This window comes from Lissotriton vulgaris, chromosome 2_2 (assembly GCF_964263255.1).
Source record: "Lissotriton vulgaris chromosome 2_2, aLisVul1.2, whole genome shotgun sequence".
NCBI classification, from domain to species: domain Eukaryota; kingdom Metazoa; phylum Chordata; class Amphibia; order Caudata; family Salamandridae; genus Lissotriton; species Lissotriton vulgaris.
This window is the reverse complement of record NC_141688.1, coordinates 2,761,292-2,782,359: the sequence shown is the minus strand read 5'-3', so window position 1 is coordinate 2,782,359 and position 21,068 is coordinate 2,761,292. Positions and strand designations below refer to the sequence as shown.

Genomic DNA, 21,068 nt, shown 5'->3' with positions numbered 1-21,068 from the left:
AGAGTTTTGCTCCAGAAAATGATGACGCTTTGAAGCAGGTCTTAAAAGTAGAAGTATTTTTATTTCTCCTTTCTTTTCCAACTTTGCATGTGTGCTGCACTGTACAGCACACAAACAAAGTAGGACAAGTTTTACAATTTGTCTAGACATACGATATTGTACCTGGAGGGTACCCTACAAATATAAAGCCTATGCTAGACTCAAGCAGACAGCCATGTGCAATGGTTCAAAGGTGTGTGTGTGTGTGTGGAGCTTGGCAGCCTGATTATGCACTAGCGCTAGGGAGTGGAGAGGAGAGTGCCCAGTGCTTCATTTGTAAAAAATAAATGTACCAGGGTCCTCGTCAGGAGGCCACTGCAGTTTGCACCATCAATTGCCTATGCCAGTGCTGCAAATGACAGTGTCAACTACTTACCATCACATTCCTATAGGTGTGAAAATCCAAACTATTCCAGGCCAACAAAGCTATAAGAATGCCTTGAGCTGCAGGGATTAGTAATTTTTAATCTATATTGAATTAATAAACAACTGTAGTTGTGCTAAAATATATAAATTAATCAAACAGCACCACAATGTGGCAGACTGTCATAAGTGCGGGTGTTGACATTTAAGTGCCTGTGCTGAGCACTGGAAACCACCAGTTGAAAATAAGCACTGACATTGGCATATCTCTGTAGCTATGGCACTATCCTCCTCTCTCCCTGTCACCCAGCGCCCCACAGCTTTGGGTGCTGTGTTATGTTGTGTGATAGGGTCATAAATCTAGTCCAAAGGCTTTCTCTTCTGTCTGAGACTGTGACAGAAAGAATGTTCTTTAAATGATGCTAACTACAAATGTCTTCCTAGTGAAGTTATATCTCTCCTGTATCACAGGGAGAGTAATAACTATTTGCACTACAGATGAAGTAAAAGATTTCCCGGGTGCTCTGCTCCTACTTAATGTAGTTAAAGGTGGGATTGTGGACCACATGGTGATAGGGAGGTTTCCTTTGCACAGCAAATTTTGGGCACATCCAGCCTTGTCTTTCTGTGCTTTGAAAAACCATTTTGCATATCCCATCAGTGTTTTGGAATATATTCTTTCTAGACCGTGACACTGACACTCAATTCTTTGTAGTCCATTGCTGCTTTTTATTATGTTCTGTTTTTGTTCATCCACCTGTACTTAGGTTTATGTTCTTTTGTGTTCAATCATGCTTTGGAATATGTTCTGCTGCTCCATCTATTAATTTCTGGGAGTCAGTGGGCAGAAAGGTTGATGATGTCATATCTGTATAATCCGATGGTTTGGCAACAATAACATTCACAACAGTATGAGGCTGCCTCCTGACGTGTGAAACTCGCCTCACTTGAATGAGACTGTGTTGGTTTGGTAGTATGAGAAGGGTGGTAGCTCAGGCAAATCGATAGTGCTGTTTCATTTGCTAGAGTGATGAGAGATATTAATGTGGTAGAAAGATGGACAGGTTGCAAGTACAATCAATCTCGCTTCTGCAGTAAATTGGCAATAAAATGTATACGAGGCAGAGTATATTTTCTGATTGAGGAAAATCTATTTTTTACATAGGTACTCATAACAGTCCTCCTGTCTTACATACAACGGCGAACTCAACGTCACCGTATTGATGATAACCTGCCTCTGGATCAGAGATTTGGTATAATTGAGTAAGTACTAATGCACTCCATCTCTTGTTTCTGTGCTAACACAAAGTAAACTTACTCCAAATGGCAGTTTCCAGATGCTAATTGGTGGAATTGGCCTTCTCTGCAGAGTTACCCCCAAACGTTTAGCCTTCACACCTCCTGTTTTCTGAACAGTTTTTTGTTGGCTTTTAGAAATCTGTGCACTTTACCACTGCCAACCAGTGATAAAGTTCTTGTGCTCACTCCACAAATATGGTAAACTTGGCTCACACCCAGTTCGCACACTTACTTAACTTATAAGTCCCTCGTAAAGTGGTACTACATGTACCCAGGGCCTGTAAATTAAATGTTGTAAACATGCCTCAGGTCTATCATTGCATCCTGTATGCAGTTTTAAACTGTCAATTCAACATATCTGGGATCTTCCACCTCCCTGCCCTGGTCCCAGCATGTCTGCAATTACCAAAGGCTAGTGTGTAGTTCTTTGTGTGTGGACAGAGGCTGTCTTTGCATAGCTCCGCCCATCCTGTCCAGATGGCCCATCCTGCCAAAAGCCAATACCCCGATTGTGTGGCTGTCTAGGATGAATACACAAAGGCCAACTTCCAACTACATCTAATAATGTGAACCAGGAATAGACCGCAGGTACCAAAGGCTAGGCGAAGAAACTGCCAACTTTCTAAAAGTGGCAGTTTCAGAATTGTGACTTAACTGCAGACTTTAACACTACAGAGGATTTTACATTCAAATTCTTTAGAAGCCAAACATAATATTGCCACCTGCTCTCCCTACTAAAAGTTATCATATATTAAATGTAATAAGGTAACCCAAAGTTATCCTATGGGAGAGGTAGGCCTCACAGTAGTGAAAAACAATTTTATGAGCTTCTCGCTACCAGGGCATCTAAAATTTAAAAGTACATGTCCAAGTTTTTAAATAAAATGCACCCTGCTGTATAGCCTCTGTATGGCCCACCCTAGGGGTGACTTACATGTATTAAAATAGAGTTTTAGGTGTGGCAAAGGGTTTTTTTGCCAAGTCAAACTGGGAATTAGAAGTGCAAGTAGGTTGCAATGGCAGGCCTGAGACAACTTTAAAGGCAGACTTAAGTTAGTGTTGCACAATAAGTGCTGCAGGCCCACTAGTAGCATTTCATTTACTAGCACAAGGTATATGAGATACCACTTTACTAAGGGACTTATAAGTAAATGAAATATGCCAATCAGATATATGACAATTTTGCGAGGTATTATGTGGTGAACACAAGCAATTTAGCACTGGTTAGCAGTGATAAAGTGCATAGTCTTATAGCCAACAAAAACTAATTCATGCTGACAGGTCTAAAGAGTGGGGTTTTACATAATGGGGTGTCCTGAAATACAGGGGAGGACAAGGCTTTCCTTTTTATATACAACCCTCGCTCACTCTAGTGGTGACATGCTCCATTATCTGGTTCATTATGGCTGCTAAAAGTCGGGATAGGCCCAACCGTATTCCAGGGAGCTCTTTGCATATATACTCTTTTTTTGTGACTGGGGATTAATATTACTACTAAAAATGTCTCCCCGCCCAGGTATCCCTTTATTCACAGGTTGGATGGCACTATTTGGCACTATTATTAAAAATATTTGTACTTATTATAATTATGGGGAGGGACAAAAAAGGAGTACAGTAGTCCTATGACCCTCAGCTAGCCAACATGTTTCTGCCATATTTTTATGGCCAAAATTGGTCCCAAGCTTTCGTCATGACAAACAGAATGTCAGTGCACCTGTGTGATTCTAAGGTTCATCACACCAAATGGCATGCAACCATAATTACAAGTAACAGTGAAGGCTACTTGCCTGTCTGGGGACTGGTACAAAAGTACCAGAAACACTAAACCTGTGAACAAAACAAACACTTTAGTATGTAATCACAACATGATAGGCATACATGGAGCGTGCTATATGCAGGATTTCCAACATGCTGTTACCATCTGGTCTGCTTAAAATAAACAGGCAAATATCTGGTGTATGTGCACTGTGAGACCAATTATAGATCAAATTGAGAACAGGCAACTGCGATACTGTAAAATAAGTGGTCGCTGCAAACCATGCGTCAGTTTAAAAACTGTGCTGCAATACGGCGGCGGGCATCAGAAAAACAAAATGGGCATGCACGTATCTCCAAGAGTAATGCATGTCTTACCCATACAAGTGAATTACTCAAGTCCCACTGGGTGCAGATGCTGGCTTTGCCCAGTAGTCAGACCCTTAGGTCACAGGGTTCAATGCATCATACAGAAAATAAACAAAGACAGACAAAACATACATATACTGTTAGCAAGCCCACTATGTGCAGCTGGTCAAGAGCGCTGCTGTTAGGAAGAGATAGTCATGATCTAGCTAGAATCAATAGCTATCTGTAATATAGATTCAAACCAGCTGAGCAGGTGTATGTTCTCAGCGTACAGGGACAAGAAACACTGCAACATGGAATCATGCCATGTTCAGGACTGGAGTACACATACTCAAGATTCCAAGGATCCTAAAATTGCCATGTACCGACTTGGTACTGCACTTTCCAGCTCGCTATATGAGGAGAAGGCTGCCGGGGAGTGTTTTCATTGCTGTGATTGGAGTCCAACTGTGGATTCATGTGGGGCGAGACTGACTAATGACTATTTCAGGTTGAAACTCTAGATCAGTGGCTAAGCCCTCCTGATAGACCTTATGATTTGGAGATACAAATTAAAGGTAACATACCACGTACTATTAAAGTAATATTCTGGCAGAATTTAACTAATGAATACAACATTCTCTTGGATGAGGTAGATTGGCTGCCAGAGATTTGTGGATAAGTCCCACAAGGGAAGGATGTAATAACACCTTCCTTTTCCATTCTTTTTCCCAAGTAAGTGAAAGCAGCATATGCCGCAGAATGGGCTCTTGTGCAAGCCCCAGCATTGTATCGCAATCAGGCGGGTTGGGATAAAGGCGCAAGAGACACAGCAGCAGACCAATGTCAAGCACGTTTGTTCCTGTGATTTGAGTAATATGATGGTGCAACTGCTCCCAACTCCCGCTGCCAAGGGATGCCTAAGAGTTAAAATGTCCACAAAAAAGGAAGGTGCACTCCAACCAGAGTCAATATAGCTGATTAGAAAATTCTTCTTTTATTCATATTCGTTTTTTCATAAAAAAGGCACAGCCAACGCGTTTCGTTCCCCTAGTGCCATGGAAACTTCATCAGGGCTAACTCACAATACGCGTAGGCATAGGGTACTTGTACCCAGAAAGCGAATATCTTCAGAAAGAAGTTAGAAAAGTTTGAAATGTCCGAAAATCTATTTAATTTTCTATAATATGTGGGTGCGTCCTTTCCAAGGAACCATGTTCACTGTATCAGTAATTCACCCATAGTATCACAGACTAAATTCACAAATCTGTAATCGTACTCTCACACCCCGTACTCTTGAAATCCGGCATATTTCCAAGTCTTACAACGGCGTCCACTGTATCGATGGATCGCCCTCAGCCGTCTAAGGATTCGTGTCACCAGTATCTATAATCTGGCGGTCGCGCCTCGTAGTGTAAATATGGCTAGGGTTCGGATAAAGAATCACTTATCATGTTATACTCATAAGTTTCAGCCTGCAGGTGCAAGCACAATACCCTGTAAAACATGAACCTAAATGCCTTGTTAGGGAAATTCTATCACAATTTGAATACCAACTCTATTCTCTGGCTCAAACAAATTAAAACGTGGTTTTCCATCTTAGGCCTCCCACAGTTATGGGAGCATCCCGAAAGGCTACCACATAACACAAAAATCATGGTGAAAAATGTCTTTTGGTCCTTTATAAATAACCAATTAGTCAATGGGAACAGATGTGGGACTCTAGTGAATAACTTTGTAACTTTTAAGGACGAACCCCTTTTTGAGGTCTTCCTCGATGAAGTTGAGCCCCCTTGCAAAGACCCTATTTATGAAGTTTAGTTATGGAAACCTTATGACCAACTATATAAAGGAATACTGGTGTAGGAAAAATAAAGACGAAACTCATGTAGCAAGTGGAAATTGCTTAATGTGTGAAGGAAATCACAAGAAGGATGAGGTTCACATATTGTTTTTCTGTCAAGCATATTCCAAAGCCAGGAAAAAATGGATCAAACCCTTGTGTAACATTTTGGGAATTAGGTCATGTAATCTGGCATATAGAATAATTAAGTCCGATACTTCTCAAATCATTGTTTTTAGTGTCTGCAGATTCCTTCATTCTGTTTATATTGCCAGGAGCAAAATAGGTTTAAAACTGTAACTAAAAATGCATTACCATTTACTTGCACGATCCAACGGTAGCCTATCCAACCATGCAGGCATGTGTTGTTATTTATCTTATCTATTGTGTCAAATTTTTAACGATTGTACATTAGTAAAACTGGCATGTTCTCCTTTTTTATTTTTATGTATTTGTGCAATCTTTTATGGCAAATTGCCGAAATAAAAAAATAATGAAAAAAAAAAAAGAATATCAATGTGTGATTGAGCCTTGTGTCTCCCCTATGAATAATCCATTATTTAGTGTGCTTAAACCTGATAATTCAAATCATATAGTCTTAAATTATCAACATTTAAACAGTCACACAGATTTTTGCTGTATAAAATTACCACATCACAGGCTTGATAAATAATATAGTTAATAAAAAATACAAAACTACATTGGACCTTTCCAGTTACTTTTTCTGTCAAAATATAGTGACTGAGAGTTGCAATTTGATTGCATTTCTGTCACTAGGAGCCAAACAAAGATTGTGTAGGCTCCCACAAGAGTATAAGAACAGTTCAGGTCTGTTTGCTGCCCAAGTGATGAAAATTTTACAAGAAATTGACTTAGACGCATTGTCCTATATTGATGATATTTAAATCACTGATGATCATTTAGACACAAATTTGGCCAGAGTGGATTGTATTATTCTGGGATTTACTGATGATAGCTATAAATTGAATTTTCTAAAATTGCCTTTCTCAGTGTCCTGTTTCTGGGATAGGTATTGACGAATGAAGGCAAGAACCTAGCACCAAATTTGTTAGAGAAATGTGCTTTTTTGCAACCACCAAATACCTATAAAAGCTTCAATCACTGTTGGGCTTTCTAAATTTTAATAGAATATGCATATCAGATTATGCACAATGGGTTAAACTGATTTTTCTAATACACATTGGACTACTGAACATATTACCATTCTCAGAAATTTACAAACAGATATGCTTGAGTCTAAACACTTACTTACTTTAGTTAACACCACTAATTTAGGGATCTGCATAATTGCGGCTACCAGTAGTTACACATATGTTTTATTCAATGAAGAAGAAACGGTGCTGATTGCTTGAATATCACATTCATATTCCAATGCAGATATGTGTTGTGCTTCCACTGAAATCTTTTTGACTGCTGTTTAGACTATTATGCTGAAGGAACGTCTCTCAGCTCAGGGGAAATGCATAATTGTGGTGTCTCCTGTTACGAGCTTAGAGGCCATCACCAAGGCCAGCATTGCTAAAGTGAAAGCCTTACATACAAGATTATTATTATTATTAAGTGTGTTTTGTATAGCACACAGCTACTCCAACGGGGTGTCCCGGCACTTCTGCAGGTTTGCTGAATCTTATACCAGTGACTTTAACAGAAAAGAAAAGTTTTCAGCGCTTTTCGGAAAGGCAACTCCTCCTGAATCATCCGGATGGAAATGGGGAGTTTGTTCCATTGTGCAGAGGCACAAACCTGGAAGGTTTTTACCCCCGAACATACTTTTTTAAATCTGGGGATAGACAGCAGAGCTTTAGAGCTGGATCGAAGGGCTCTCATTGCTATAAGGGCGAAGACAGGAGGAAAGATATGCGGAGCCCTTTCCCTTGATCGCACGATGGGTAAGGGAAAGGGCTTTGAATTCCGCCCTTTTTTGAATTGGTAACTAGTGTAGCTTGGGTCGATGTGGCGAAATGTGCTCTCGTAGTGAGATGCCACAGACCAGCCAGACTGCAGCATTCTGGACTGTCTGCAAACGATGGCAAAGGCCAGTAGCGAGCCCGAGATACAGACCATTGGCATAATCAAGATGGGATGTTATTAATGCCTGTATGATGATTTTGCTGGTGTTGCTAGGAAGGAAGTTGATAAACTTTTTAACCATCCGCATTTTTGAAAAGCATGCAGCAGACACCGTCTGAACTTGATTATGAAAAGAAAGGTTAGAATCCCATCTAACCCCCAGGTTTTTTACTGAATCCTTGGGGGAGGGGGGCATGCTCAGGTCGAGAGGCCACCAGAGGTTCGAGTCCAGCGGAGAGGATTGGTGGAAGAAGAGAACCTCGGTTTTTTAAATTATTGTCCATCCAGCGGGCGATGTTACGGAGGCAATCTTTTAACCTCATAGCTGCTATTAAACATTCCTCCCCAGTGCTGCGCTGTCCATTGGAACTAGTGCTGAATGGACGTCCAATGGTCGTGCGCAGCACTAGGGAGGTAGTGCTGCCGTCGGCCAATGCACTGAGGCAGCACTTAAGGGGTTAATGGGTCGAACGTAGTATGAGTAGAAGTGTCATAAGAGAATAAAAGTTGAATATCATCAGCATACAAGGTTGCCTTAATTCCTGACTTAGCAATGAGCTCAGCCAGGGGGGAGAAATTAACATTAAATAAAAGGGGGCTCAGTGAGGAGCCCTGAGGGACTCCCCACTTTAGCGGACGACTGTCAGAGGTATAGGGGGAGTAAATACTGCCTATGTCCGATTAGATAAAAAAGAGGACAGCCAGTCCAAGGCATTGCCTTGAATACCCTTAGACCTGAGGCGGTCAAGCAGGACGGGTTGAGAGACGGTGTCGAATGCTGCCGACAGATCAAGCAGCACCAACACCGCTCTTGAACCTCCGTCCAGCTTCCATCGCACAGAATCAGCCATCTCTATCAAGGCTGATTTGGTGCTGTAGCCTGGTCTAAATCCATGTTGGGAATCATGGAATAAGCTGTGGGTTTCAAAGAAACCTGCTAGCTGCTGATGTACCAGCTTTTCAAGGACCTTGGCTGGGGCGGGCAATAAGGAATTTTGGCCTGTAATTTGCTGGTTCGTCTGGGTCGGCAGTGATTTTTTTAAGAATGGGGATTAGTTTGGCATGTTTCCAAGAATCCGGGAATGTGCCTGTCCTAAGGGAGTCATTCCATAAGCCGTTTAGTATAGGGTTAAGGAGCGGGCCAAAGCCTTGTATTGTTTGGCCAGCCAAGGGTCAATTGGTGAGCCAGATCTACATTTTGATAGTTCTGCCAAAGAATGATCTAGAGTAATCTCCTCAAAGTCTGAAAAAACAGGAGCAGATTCTGAGTGATCTACAGATTTTTCAACAGTGCCTGGGCTGCTGTCACAGGGGAAGGAATCATAGATTGAAGCGATTTTTTCCTCAAAATAATCAGAGAGGCGAGTACAAAGGGATTGTGACACCGGGGAGTGGCGTTTGAGAGCCATGGGATCTGTAAATGTTCTTACTGTGTTAAAGATTTCCCTGGTCGAGCCTTGTGCTCTGTTTATTTTCTCCTCCAGATAGATTCTTTTATGGTCGATTATCCTCTTCCGGTAGTCTTTAGGATTCTATTTTATATTTAGGTTTACTGTCTGGGGAGAAAGAATATCTCCATCGTCCCTCCACAAGTTTGCAGGCGGATTTACACTTGCGGAGTTCGTCTGAATACCAAGGAGAGGTAGGAGCAGCGCAAAAGGTTTTTATGGGCCTTATAGGAGCGAGAGAATCAATGGCGGAGGAGATCCAGCTGTTGAAGTTAGTCAACCTGGTGTCCAAATCAGGGGCATCCATAGGGGTAGTACAAAGAAGGCGTGCGGCTATACTTTCTGGAGTGATCTTGCTCCAGTTTCAGCCAACCGTCTTGGCCGGTAACCTAGGTCTGTCTTGATGACATAGAAGGAAGGAAAAGGGAATAAAAAAATGGTCAGACCAGATCACTGGATAAGGTTTGCTGATGGAAATGCCCGTCAGATTGGAACATATAAGGTCAAGTATGTGTCCAGCTTTATGTGTAGGGCTGGAGACCAGTTGTTTTAATCCGCCATTGGTTAAGGTGGAGAGGAAATTGAGGCTGGTTGGATCAAGAACGTCCTCTGCATGAATATTAAAATCACCAAGCAGAGTGAAATTTGCATAGCGGGAACTGGCCTGAAGCACAAAGTCCAAGAAAACCGGGAGGAAAGATACCTTGGACTTGGGAGGACGATATACCAATAGACCTGAACATGTGATATGAGGGGCCAATTTGATACAAAAAGGTAGTGTTTCTATGGATTCAATTTGGGCATAGGGGAAAGAAGAGATAGTCCATTGTGCCCTATAAATATTAGCGACGCCTCCATCATTGTTGTGGCTCTGTCTATTGGCACATAAAATGTTATAGTCAGGGGGAATGGCCAGGCACAAAGCTGGGGTAGATTCATCCCCAAGCCAAGTTTCCGTCAGGAAGAGAAGATCCCACTTATTGTCCGTCAGGGTCTGGGCTACATCTAAGGAGTATTTGACCAATGAACGACAGTTGATCAAACCCGCCTTAAAAGTTAGATTTTTTCTAGCCGAGATGGACCGAACAGGTGCCTGTAGAAGTTGGCAACAAGTCGCTGGGTTACCTCCCTCCTTTCCGGAAATACAGGGCATGCATGGGTAGGAGGACGTAATTAAATCCAGTGGCATAGTGTGCAGAAAAGCACAGTGTTTGGGTTTTAACATGAATAGAGTCTCCCTATCGTATGAGATGATAGCTGGGGAGCCTGCGAGGTCTCTGGTCACAGTCGCGTCATGGACGCGGACGGGCGCAGACGTGCAGGACTCTGGCAGGACTCTGGCACAGATCCGGCACGTCCGCTGAGTGCGACCACTGCGCGGAGACATGCCCGTCCCCTTTTATGCAGCAGCTGGACCGCGTCAGAACGCTTCCACCCACCCAATATGGCCGCTATGTTGCTTCGCCTGCCCGGGACCGGTCAACTCAGCATCTGCACTCAGCAGAGAGTTGCCCGGGTAGCGGAGGAAATGAGGGGAGATGGTGACGGGTTTGAAAGAGCTTATTAACTCAAGCTGGGGCGACGGGATGAATAAACAAAATAAAGCGACACAGCAAAGTGATTATTGCACAAGAATGGGGAGGGGGATAGGAGCAGGTTAAAAGCTTATTAAATCAAGCCAAAGTTTCAGGTTAAAATGCACAAAATAAACAATACAGCAACCTCCCGGCTTCCGCCTCAGGAGGGAAAATTATCACACAGCAGAGTCTTGAGCCGGCTGGGAATTGCCCCTTTTATGCGGCAGCTGGACCGCATCAGAACGATTCCACCCACCCAATATGGTCGCTATATTGCTGCGCCTGCCCGAGACCGGTCAACTCAGCGTGGACACAGTGGGCCTCTTCCTTGACAGCTACTGATGCAGAATATGTTTTTGACCCTATTTTGAGATAACAATAATACCCCATGTCTAGTGAAATTCTGCCTCTAGATGAATATGGTTTCATAATTTATAATGATGGCTCAGCCCAACCCGTAGCTGGTACAAGTACTCGGCTGCATGTAAGATAGTGTATTTCAGACACAAAAAACATACACAGAAACTTAGGGTGACTGTACCACTCAGCTTTGGTTTAGGCATTGCAGAATACGGATTCAGAATGCCCCACACTTATAGTGTGATTCCTTTTACCACATGCAGTCCTTTAGTTATAATTTACCTTATTGGCACTTGAATGGATATATTCTAAAGATAATGCTATAAAGCATAAGCTTCTTTGGGGTCTTCATTACAGAAGAGCTACTGGTAGCAGGGTATTTATAAATATACAAAAAATGTGTCCTTTGATGTGATGTCTGTCAACAAATTAAAAATCCCACTGCAGACACCACTTTTAAATAATCCATTACAATATGTCTTTTTAGATCATTGTGGACCACTCCAAACGGATGATGCCATTAAATATATCTTAGTGTCTGTTGAATTTTGTTCTCAATTTGTATGGGTGTGGCTACTGCGATCAACTGATGTTCAAACTGTTACTAAAGATTTACAAGTATTTATCGGTACATATGCAGTAGCAGCATTCCACTCAGACCAGGGACTGTCCTTTGTCTCTAAGACATACTAGGATACTATACCAGGATATTATGGGTACCCTGGGTGATACTGTGCATTATTCCACTCTCTATCATCATGAGGGAAATTTGATAGTGGAATGGAAGAACGGTGATTTGAAGCAGTCCTTAATGGCCAGAGATTAGGTTCAGGTTGTAGTTCAATCCATCACCTGTTTGAAATCCAAAGAGTGTTAAATAATCTGCCTAGATGGTTGTTGGGTGGTAGAACTCTGTAAGAGGTATTCTTCAGGGTTCAAATGTTTGTTCCAGATCTTGATAACTCTGGTTCAGTGGCAGCACATGTGCGCTTCAACATCAATGAAAGTTTCACTATATTAGAAGAATTTCAAGTCTTCTTTAATGAGCACTGAAATGTAAATTCTAAACGTTCTGCCACTGACGAAGTGAAGGACCGTGCACCAGTGCCAGTCCTTGTTGTCCAAGGTATTCGTATTGTGATTTTGCCACCACTTGCTGGTTGCAAACAGAAACAGCTAGTGTCAATTGATTTGATCAAGTTAGACCATTTATCCGGTTTTCTGTGGTAGGCCATGGGTGTTCTGGACAGTTCTTTGTCACCTCTCCTTACCATGCATGAAATTCCTCTGCATGCACTAAGTAGTGCTGATCTTTCTAGTCCCAGACTGAGGTGTTCATATGCTGAACTTTCAATCGTACCAGTTAAAGATGAGTACACAGGAGGTATTTCTGATATGAGTCTGCAGTTTTCTACTGTTAGAAATGCGGTCTCTAGTTGGCAGAGGTATGCACCCTGTCCTATTAGGGACCCACACTCTTGTCAGGGTAAGTGTGGTATACACTAACGGTTTACCTGTGCTCACTCTCCGGTAGCTTGGCATAGAGGAGGTAAGCAAAACTAAAGATGTAAAGTGTAAAGTATTTGTGAACACACACAGTACAGTAACACAGTGAAAACACCACACCAGGTTGAAAACATAGCTAATATTTATCGGAGTAAAACTAAGCCAAAATTACAAAAATCCAACACATAAAAGTCATGATATGGATTTGTAAAGGGAAAGTGCAGTGCTTAGAAGTCAATAGCTCCAACTGGGGCCATCTGGTTGCACATTACTAGTACAAATCCACAAGTTTAACCCAACCATGATAGAGTGTGGGATGGATACAGGAGTCACGCAGAACACCTTACAGTACCTTGGATGTGTCAGAAGTTGAAGACAGTGCGTGGCACAGAGGAGGTGAGGCGTCCCGGACACAGGTGATGCATTGGTTCTTTAAGGTATTGCAAGATAGTTGAAGCTTTAACGCCCAGGGACAATGTACTATGCAGAAGACTTCATGCGCCAATTAATTGTGCGAGGCCTCGGTTCGAATATCTTGGTGTCACAGCGCAATGCTCATTTCTATGGCATCGAATCGAATGGCTGGGCTGAAGGTGATGCATCAGAGCGGTGCATCATAGACTTTGGTGAGGAAGTGCTCAAGAGGCGCTGTGGTAAAGTCGGGCTGTGTTGAAAGTCGAGGTCGTTACATCACACACTCGGTGAGCGGTGTCCATGGCTTCGGTGTATGCAACTGCAATGCTTCAGTTTCAAAGCTAAAGTTGGTGCGCTGGCATAATGGTTACAGCATCAAATTCAACTCCAAGGGACCAGGACTGAATTTGGAACCACGCGACAGGTCAGGACTCACAGCAGAGGAGTCCAGGTGCTGGTAGCAAGATCCAGGTGTAGTATTTGATGTCCCTGAGACTTCAGTCACAAGTTACACTTGTAGAGTTTAGAGTTTAATTCTTTATTGAGTGATTAATAAAAGTCATTGCAATCAAAATATCTTTTCAATCATATAATATCTAAAAACAGAGAGCTCTGTACTGCAAATGTTATTAACAATTGTACCAATACATTCATAAATATGACTTAAAATCAAACATAGACCAGATCATGCAATAAAAACTAATTCCAAGAAGAAACAAATTCATTTTTGAAAACCTTAATGATTACTATAGCAAGATATTGCACATATTGTGAATTAAAGTGTCAATGGGCATAATTAGTAATTCCAAAGCTCAAGGACAATAATAACGTGCATCAATTAGGTCTGACTCAGGGTTGTCTCAGTAATTACTATAGCTAGATATTACACCTATTTGATGTTAATGTGCCATAAAGTGTAATTCCATAGGTCCAGGACGATAATGAAGTTCAACAAATATATCTGTCTCAAAATAGTTACAGTAAGTTTAGTTTGTACTACTAGGTATCTGACTGAGCAGAGGGTCTCTTAAGTTCAGGCGATACAAATTTAATACATCTCAAACTGTCAATATCAAACATTTTTCAGCTGCATATAAAAATGTCATTAGCTGGCATGACAAAGGAATCGACTCACCAGTAAGGACCTAACAAGTGCCTGGCGGGCTGATCTAACCCCAATCTTCAAAAACTGGGGTTTTAAATAAAAACACCGAATTGTAATCAGTTTAGGACATACATATACTATGTGAACTAATGATTCTTGTGGCCATCCACATAATCTGCAGTCGGCATCCATCCACTGCTCAATCCAAGGCTGGATACACTCTTTTGTCGAATCTATTCCCATACGTAGATTTAAAAAGCTATTTTTTTTTTTAGCAGAGAAGTATGTCGCCAAATAGGGCTGAATACGTGACGACTAATACCAATTAATCACATACCATCCATGCTTTGTCCCTCTTTCACGATTTTATCCAAATTAATGGAATCAACTTTAATTTGTTATTTTAACATCAACTTATAATTGGGCATTCTCAATTCCTGAATTGCAACCTGCAGACCAATATCCCTTAAGCATATTGAAATAAGATCTCCATTTAACAGTATAGTTAGACTTATTTATATCAATCCAGCAATAGTTCCCTAGGGCGGCAGGGGCAGCAGAAAACATAGAGAACATACATTTAAAAAAGCTATGGCTGACACCAAGCTCTGCCTTTGGAGACCAAACTCTAGTCTTAAACCTGCGTGCGCTACTGATCTGGAGAGCCCAAAAGTTGATTTAAAAGCCTTGGCCACCAATAAATCCAGAAGCTTTACTTATTTCCCTATGGTAATGAATGAGCCGTATAAAAGAGTAGGCTCTAACTTAGATGTCATGACTTTAGGAATATAATCATAAGATTGATTATTGAACAATTTTTTTAAACTTGTAAAAGCATGAATTAAAACCATCATTTTTGCCCTTAGATCTTTAAAATGGCATTTAAAAGAAACTCTGTTATCAAACACCACCCCAAAATATCTGTATGTTTTGACAACATCAATTGGTCCTGCTTACACTACATTACAGTGTCGCTCCAATGCTAACCTATGGGAGAGATAGGCCTTCCTCTAGTGAAAAATACATGTAGCAGTTTTTCACTACCAGGACATGTTAAACTTAAAAGCACATGTCCTTCCTTTTAAATACACTGCACCCTGCCCATGGGGATACCTTGCGTCCAGCTCAGGGGTACACAAACAGCAAGGAGCTACAGAGGGAAAAATTCAACCAGGTCGTACTCCACTCAACAAACAATATCAATACATTGAGACCTGATCTTCAAGGCACCTCTCTTGAGGCTAATCATATAGGCGGGGGCAGGGATTAAACTGTTTTTCCCCATATACGCCTCTCCTTTATATTACGAGGTCATAACCTCCCACTTTATTGCCTTAAACTTTTAAAATAAACTAGTTTTTACAAATGGCAGTCACCGAACTACACTACCCCTGAACAACTTACAGGAGCACCACTGTGAATGGTGTATCTAGAATGAACCACCTTAATCAAAAAATGGTGAAAGGTCAAGATGACACCTCACGTGTGCACCACCAATGGAGCTTGCTGATTGGTGCTCACAATAAGTTGCACTTTAATCGATGCCAACTTTATTATTCACTGTGCACTTATTCAAATTAAAAAAGGTTGCAAATTATGCATCCTGCTTGATACTGAGCCGACATGTTTCATTGCCACCTCAATTTTAAGGCAATTTCATCAGGGCAGCGAGGTCGCCTGGCACCAGTACTTGACACTGAAATGTATTTTCATACCCTGTCCCTTAGCCAAGAGGAAACTTAGAGCTACCCAAACAAAATCAGGGTTTCGAGCCTCTCACAGCACTGAGACTGTTTGAGTCGAGGTGGTTGAGGCTATTGGGGAGTGTCTTGACGCTGGCGGGAGGGCAGCATTAATTTTGTTGGACCTCTCGGCCGCGTTTGAGCCGGTCCCCCATGCTCGCCTTCTGGCCCGACTTGCGGAGATTGGGGTATCAGGAACGGTCTGGGGCTGGATTAGATCTTTTCTGGAGGAGCGGGTTGAGCGGATTTGGCTCCCCCCTTTTTCTTCCTCCCCCCAGCTGGTCACCACTGGAGTTCCACAGGGTTCCTCCCTTAGTCCGCTCCTCTTTAATATCTATCTCACACCACTGCTATATCTGGTTTAGGAGCTCGGGCTAAGGTCATGGCTTATGCTGATGACACGCAGCTACTGTTCACTTGAGATACAACATCTGTCTCTGCCTCAGCAGCACAACAGTGTCTGGTTTACATTTTTAAATGGCTGGCGGATGCACAGTTAAAATGCAACGAACAAAAGTCTGAGATCTTGCTTTATGGCAAGTTTCCCGGTGACTTTTGTGAGCAGCTGTGGCCTCCTGACTCCCCGCTCCCTCCCATGTCGGGACAGCCTGTAAAAAATCTGGGAGTATGGTTCAACGAGAGTCTTTCTTTTTCCACTCATATAAAAAAACTGGCAGGCTGTTGCTTTGGCTCCTTAAGACTCTGTGGACTTTCTTTCCGCTTCTCCCTCAAACGGTGGTCACCTGTGCCCTCATTCTTTCCCGACTGGACTACGCCAATGCGCTTTTTGTTGGGTCCCCTGGATACCTGCTCAAGAAGCTCCAGGTAGTCCAGAATGCGGCCGCCAGATTGCTGTTGGGCATCTCAAAGAGGAATAGTGCTGTTCCCTTGTTACGCTCTCTTCACTGGCTTCCTGTTGCTGACATGGTCAGGTTCAAGTCATTCGTTTTGGCCCATCGTGCCCTCCATGGGTCTCGCCCCCTCTACCTCCAGAGGAGATTTTCCTTCTATCACTGTTGCGTTCGCTTCGATCTAGGTCTTTGCGTTTTTCTCGGGTTCCTCGATTCAAGCTTCAGAGGATGGGCGTTAGCTCCCTTGCAGTGAAGGCCAGTGTAGCCTGGAATGCCTTGCAGTGTTTAAGAAAAAACTCAAGACCCACCTTTTAACCTGTTAGCTTCCTTTTTTACCCGCATCGCGCCGGGACACTCATGAGTATCCGTGCGCGTTATAAGTGGATATAACATAACATAACATAACATACCAGCTCTATTCTTATCTCAAGCATGAGACAAAACTCCATCTGTGAGTCTTCTCAGTGGGCTTACACTCTGCCGTAGTGTCAATCGCCAAAGTTCTATGGAAGCGTGTTGCCTCAACCTCAACCTCAGGGGTGCCTTACATGTAACAGAAGGGAAGGTTTAGCCTGGCAAGTAGGTAAACTTTCCAGGTCAACATGGCAGTTTAAAACTACACACACACAGAATCTGGACTGGCAGGCCTGAGACAGGTTTGAAGGGCTACTCATATGAGTGGCACAACAGAGTTGCAGTTCCCTTTGTAGCATTTGATTTGCAAGCCCGGGGCACATGTAGTGCACTGTACTAGGGACTTATAAGTAAATTAAATATGCCTATCGAGGAGAAACCACATGGCATTACATTTTAGCCCTAAAAACCATGCACTTTAGCACTGGACAACAGTGGGAAAGTGTCTAGAGTTCTAAAGCCAGCAAAATCAAAGCTCAGCAGACAGTCAAAAACAGGTGGTCAGAAGCAAAAGGACAGGGTAAACCGCGACAAAAGATGCCAGGTAAAAATCGCCTTGCAATTAGATTTTATACTATGAACCACCTTTGGAGGTGCATACCAGCTCTTCTGAGCCTGAAGAGGCCCTGTTTTTACTTATACAAGCCGATCCGGAAGATAGGATTGCCACGCCGTACCTCCATATTTATAAGGATCCCTAATTATTAGAGGGAAGGAGGACAAGAACAGTAACTACCTCGGCACAACCAGCTCGAGGTTAGGCCCCCAAGAAAATTACGTGAATAACCTCCTGAAAAAGGACCAATACAGGACTAATACTGAGACGGTCTACAATTTTGAAAACTATCAATCAGAAAACCAGTTGCGACTTCTGTACCACCAAGTAATACATTTCTTATGAAAAGATGGGATTTTATTGATATAAGATGCGATATGACTACTACAGACTAAGAAGTCTCTCCTAGTGATGCAGGTATCTGCATGAAAATTAATTGAACAAATTAAAAAGTGTTTAGATTCAAGTCTTGATAAAGATGGACTTATAAGCCTTTTTCTCCAACGAAACGCGTCAACGCGTCGACGCCATCTCTTGATTCACAATCCGTCTACTGGACATTGGGGCGAAAAAGCCAACTAAAGAAACCTTATCTCCATGCCCGTATAATGACACAAGAACGGATTTGTAACTTGCTAAGACTAAGTTTTGCAGCCAAGCCTTTGTTCCTTTCACTCTTTTCATATTTTCATGCCATTTTATGATTATTACTTTAAATGTATTGTCTTTTTATGAATTATTTTGACATGATATTTATTATTTGAGGGGTTAGCCCGGGTTTTTAAGCAAATTTTATAAGAATAAATTCAGGTGATATATTTTCTTAATTCAGTATGTTATGTGTTTTTTCCCCATTGCATATAGTTCAAGCTTAAAGTGTATAAATGGTGGTAATGGACTGTTAGTAACGACTAGGGTGGATATTATCAACTAATCGGTCGCTCCTCGGTTGGATACTTGCCCAAAGGGATCCTTTTATTTCTACCCTGTTTTTACTTAGTCTGCCTCTGGTTACTTTGTCAATATTGATGATTCTTCTTCAGACTCTTTGCATACCTCCTTGTGTCATTCACTGTTCTATTGGCTGCAACAGACATGCCTGATTTCTACATGGATCTACTGTTGAATTTTTCTTTCATTATTTTTTTCTTTTCATCTGGATTGGATTTTTTAGTTTTTTCCAGCTGTTTAATGGGCACTATTTCCCAGATTGCACTTCTCCAGAACTAGTATCTGAGATGCATATGATCATTCTTGATCACATAAGGTCGAAAGAAACTTGTCCCTGATGAACAACTGCATTATCTATTCTTCATGGTATAATTTGGGCTGAAGTCCTCTGTGAGATTTTTGGTCCTACAGAGAAACTGCAAATTTCGCATGTTTTTAAAATTGCTATGGGTGATGTTATTACACCAGGTTCCATTTCTGACGAATGGGATGTCATGACTCTTTCTAATATGCTATCTAAATTAGAATGATACACAGTATTTGAAAATTAGGATTTATATTTGAATTTTGCATAGTATAGTGAAATGTTTTGTTACCATCATTATGCGTATCACTATTTACACAGTGCTAGTACTCTACATACCGTTTTTTTATTATACACAGCGGAAACGCTTTCTGACACAACCTGTGGGTAGTCCTAAAACATTTAAGGAAGCTCTCCTATTTCTCTGGTCATGCCTCGTTATATGGCCGTTAGGGTCATTCTTGACATTGCTAAGTTAGCATGAGCTCTGCTGCCATGATGCTGCTTTTGCGCACATTACCACATGACTTTATTTTGCAATGCTGAGTTTGTGCCTTTCACATAAAAACTCTCTGATGTCTGCGTTCTCTGCTGTTCCTGGAGTTTAGTCTGAACACAATGTGCAAGGTCAATAAACATACCCCTTGTTATTCTGTTCTAGTCAGTCCCTAGCACCTAGACAAAACATGCTAAACACAGCTGCACTGCTGGAAAGCTCATGCTTTTATATTGCGGGATACATGTTGTTCACACACACTTGGAGAGAGACCTTTCCTTGGAGAAGAGCTATGCTGGTCCTATGATGTAAACCTACCATCTGGGCTTTAAAGGTATGGAGTCTGCTGACAAAGACTAGAGATCTTCCTTTAAATAATAAACCTCATCTTACCTACCAAGGGGAGGGAGGTTAGAGTTTATAGTCCTTTTTCTACTGTCTTTATATGATGACATCCCCATTTATATTCTATGGTATTTTAACAATGGTAACTGTTCTAGGTTTATGCATTTTTCTGCTGATAGTGGCTCGTATACTGCATTATAGAGCAGGATAGTTAAAGTAAACATTTTGAACTACACAGAGGCTCTGACACTCCTTATTGTGGCTAAATACTAGTGAGTGAGTGAAAGGGTATGTCTTGCTACCGCGAATCCTGAGAGAGTCAGGAGTGTTGTGCTCTGGGTTGTGTAATCATTTGTAGCTTCTTGATTATGTAGGAGAATGAATAAGACAATATAGCTAGTCGGTTTTGGGATTTTGGGTAAGAAGGTGATAGGAAGGTACAACCCCTATACACCAGGGTCCTGTTTTCCTGTGCATAGTACGGTGTATGTGCACCATCCCTGCAACAGTCTCTACAGATCCAGTTTCATAATATTATAAGATTATGCTTTTCCTACCAAATATAAATATGTTCACCCAAACAAAATTGATTTATTATGATTCATATGTTTCTCCATTTGCCCTAAAGGGTTATGAGTATTGGTAAAGGACAATATTGAGATAAAAACTGTATGGGGGCACGATACTGGCAGGTCCAGGGTACTAATGCTCTGTATAAGGATTGTCTGATTCCCTGTCAAATGATTTTTTAAACAAAAGAGTACAGCAGTCTACATGTCTTGGCTTGGGCAATGCTAAACATTTAAATGCAACAAGCATTCCCTCAGTAGAGAAATTTGATAACTGGCAACAGTTCATTAATTTCACAGCAGAATAGCTTAACCCCTTCGATGCTCATGACGGAACGGTTCCGTCATGAGGCACAGTAGAGCTGAGTGGGGTTAATGAAATGATGCAGAATGGAACACTCAATTCTTCACTTTCTGGTTCAGATGGGTGGTTACTATGACCAATAGATACTAATGTGTGTAATGGTCATTTTTTAACTCTTCCACTGAGTTTAAGGCAAGCAAGCTGGACCCCCACTTAATTCAGTCACAACACTCACGAGTAGGTACTACTTATAACATTGGAAAATTATGCCAGCAATGATTAGAACATTCCACTTTGTCATCAGTTAAAGGCCATTTATTCCTCCTCTGAGATAATATGGCTTAACAGAATTTTTGTTGGGTCCCAGATCTTCTTTTTCCAAACATTT

General features: G+C 41.8%; 1 protein-coding gene across 1 annotated transcript in view; it reads left to right on the top strand.

Moving 5' to 3' along the window:
• The window catches only part of LOC147728924 (stimulated by retinoic acid gene 6 protein-like), a 538,794-nt gene that overhangs the window by 170,945 nt on the left and 346,781 nt on the right, over positions 1-21,068 (top strand). The window contains exon 3 of the mRNA XM_086959168.1: positions 1,568-1,665. Coding sequence (XP_086815294.1) covers positions 1,568-1,665 — 98 coding nt within the window. The remainder of the gene's footprint in view (positions 1-1,567; positions 1,666-21,068) is intronic.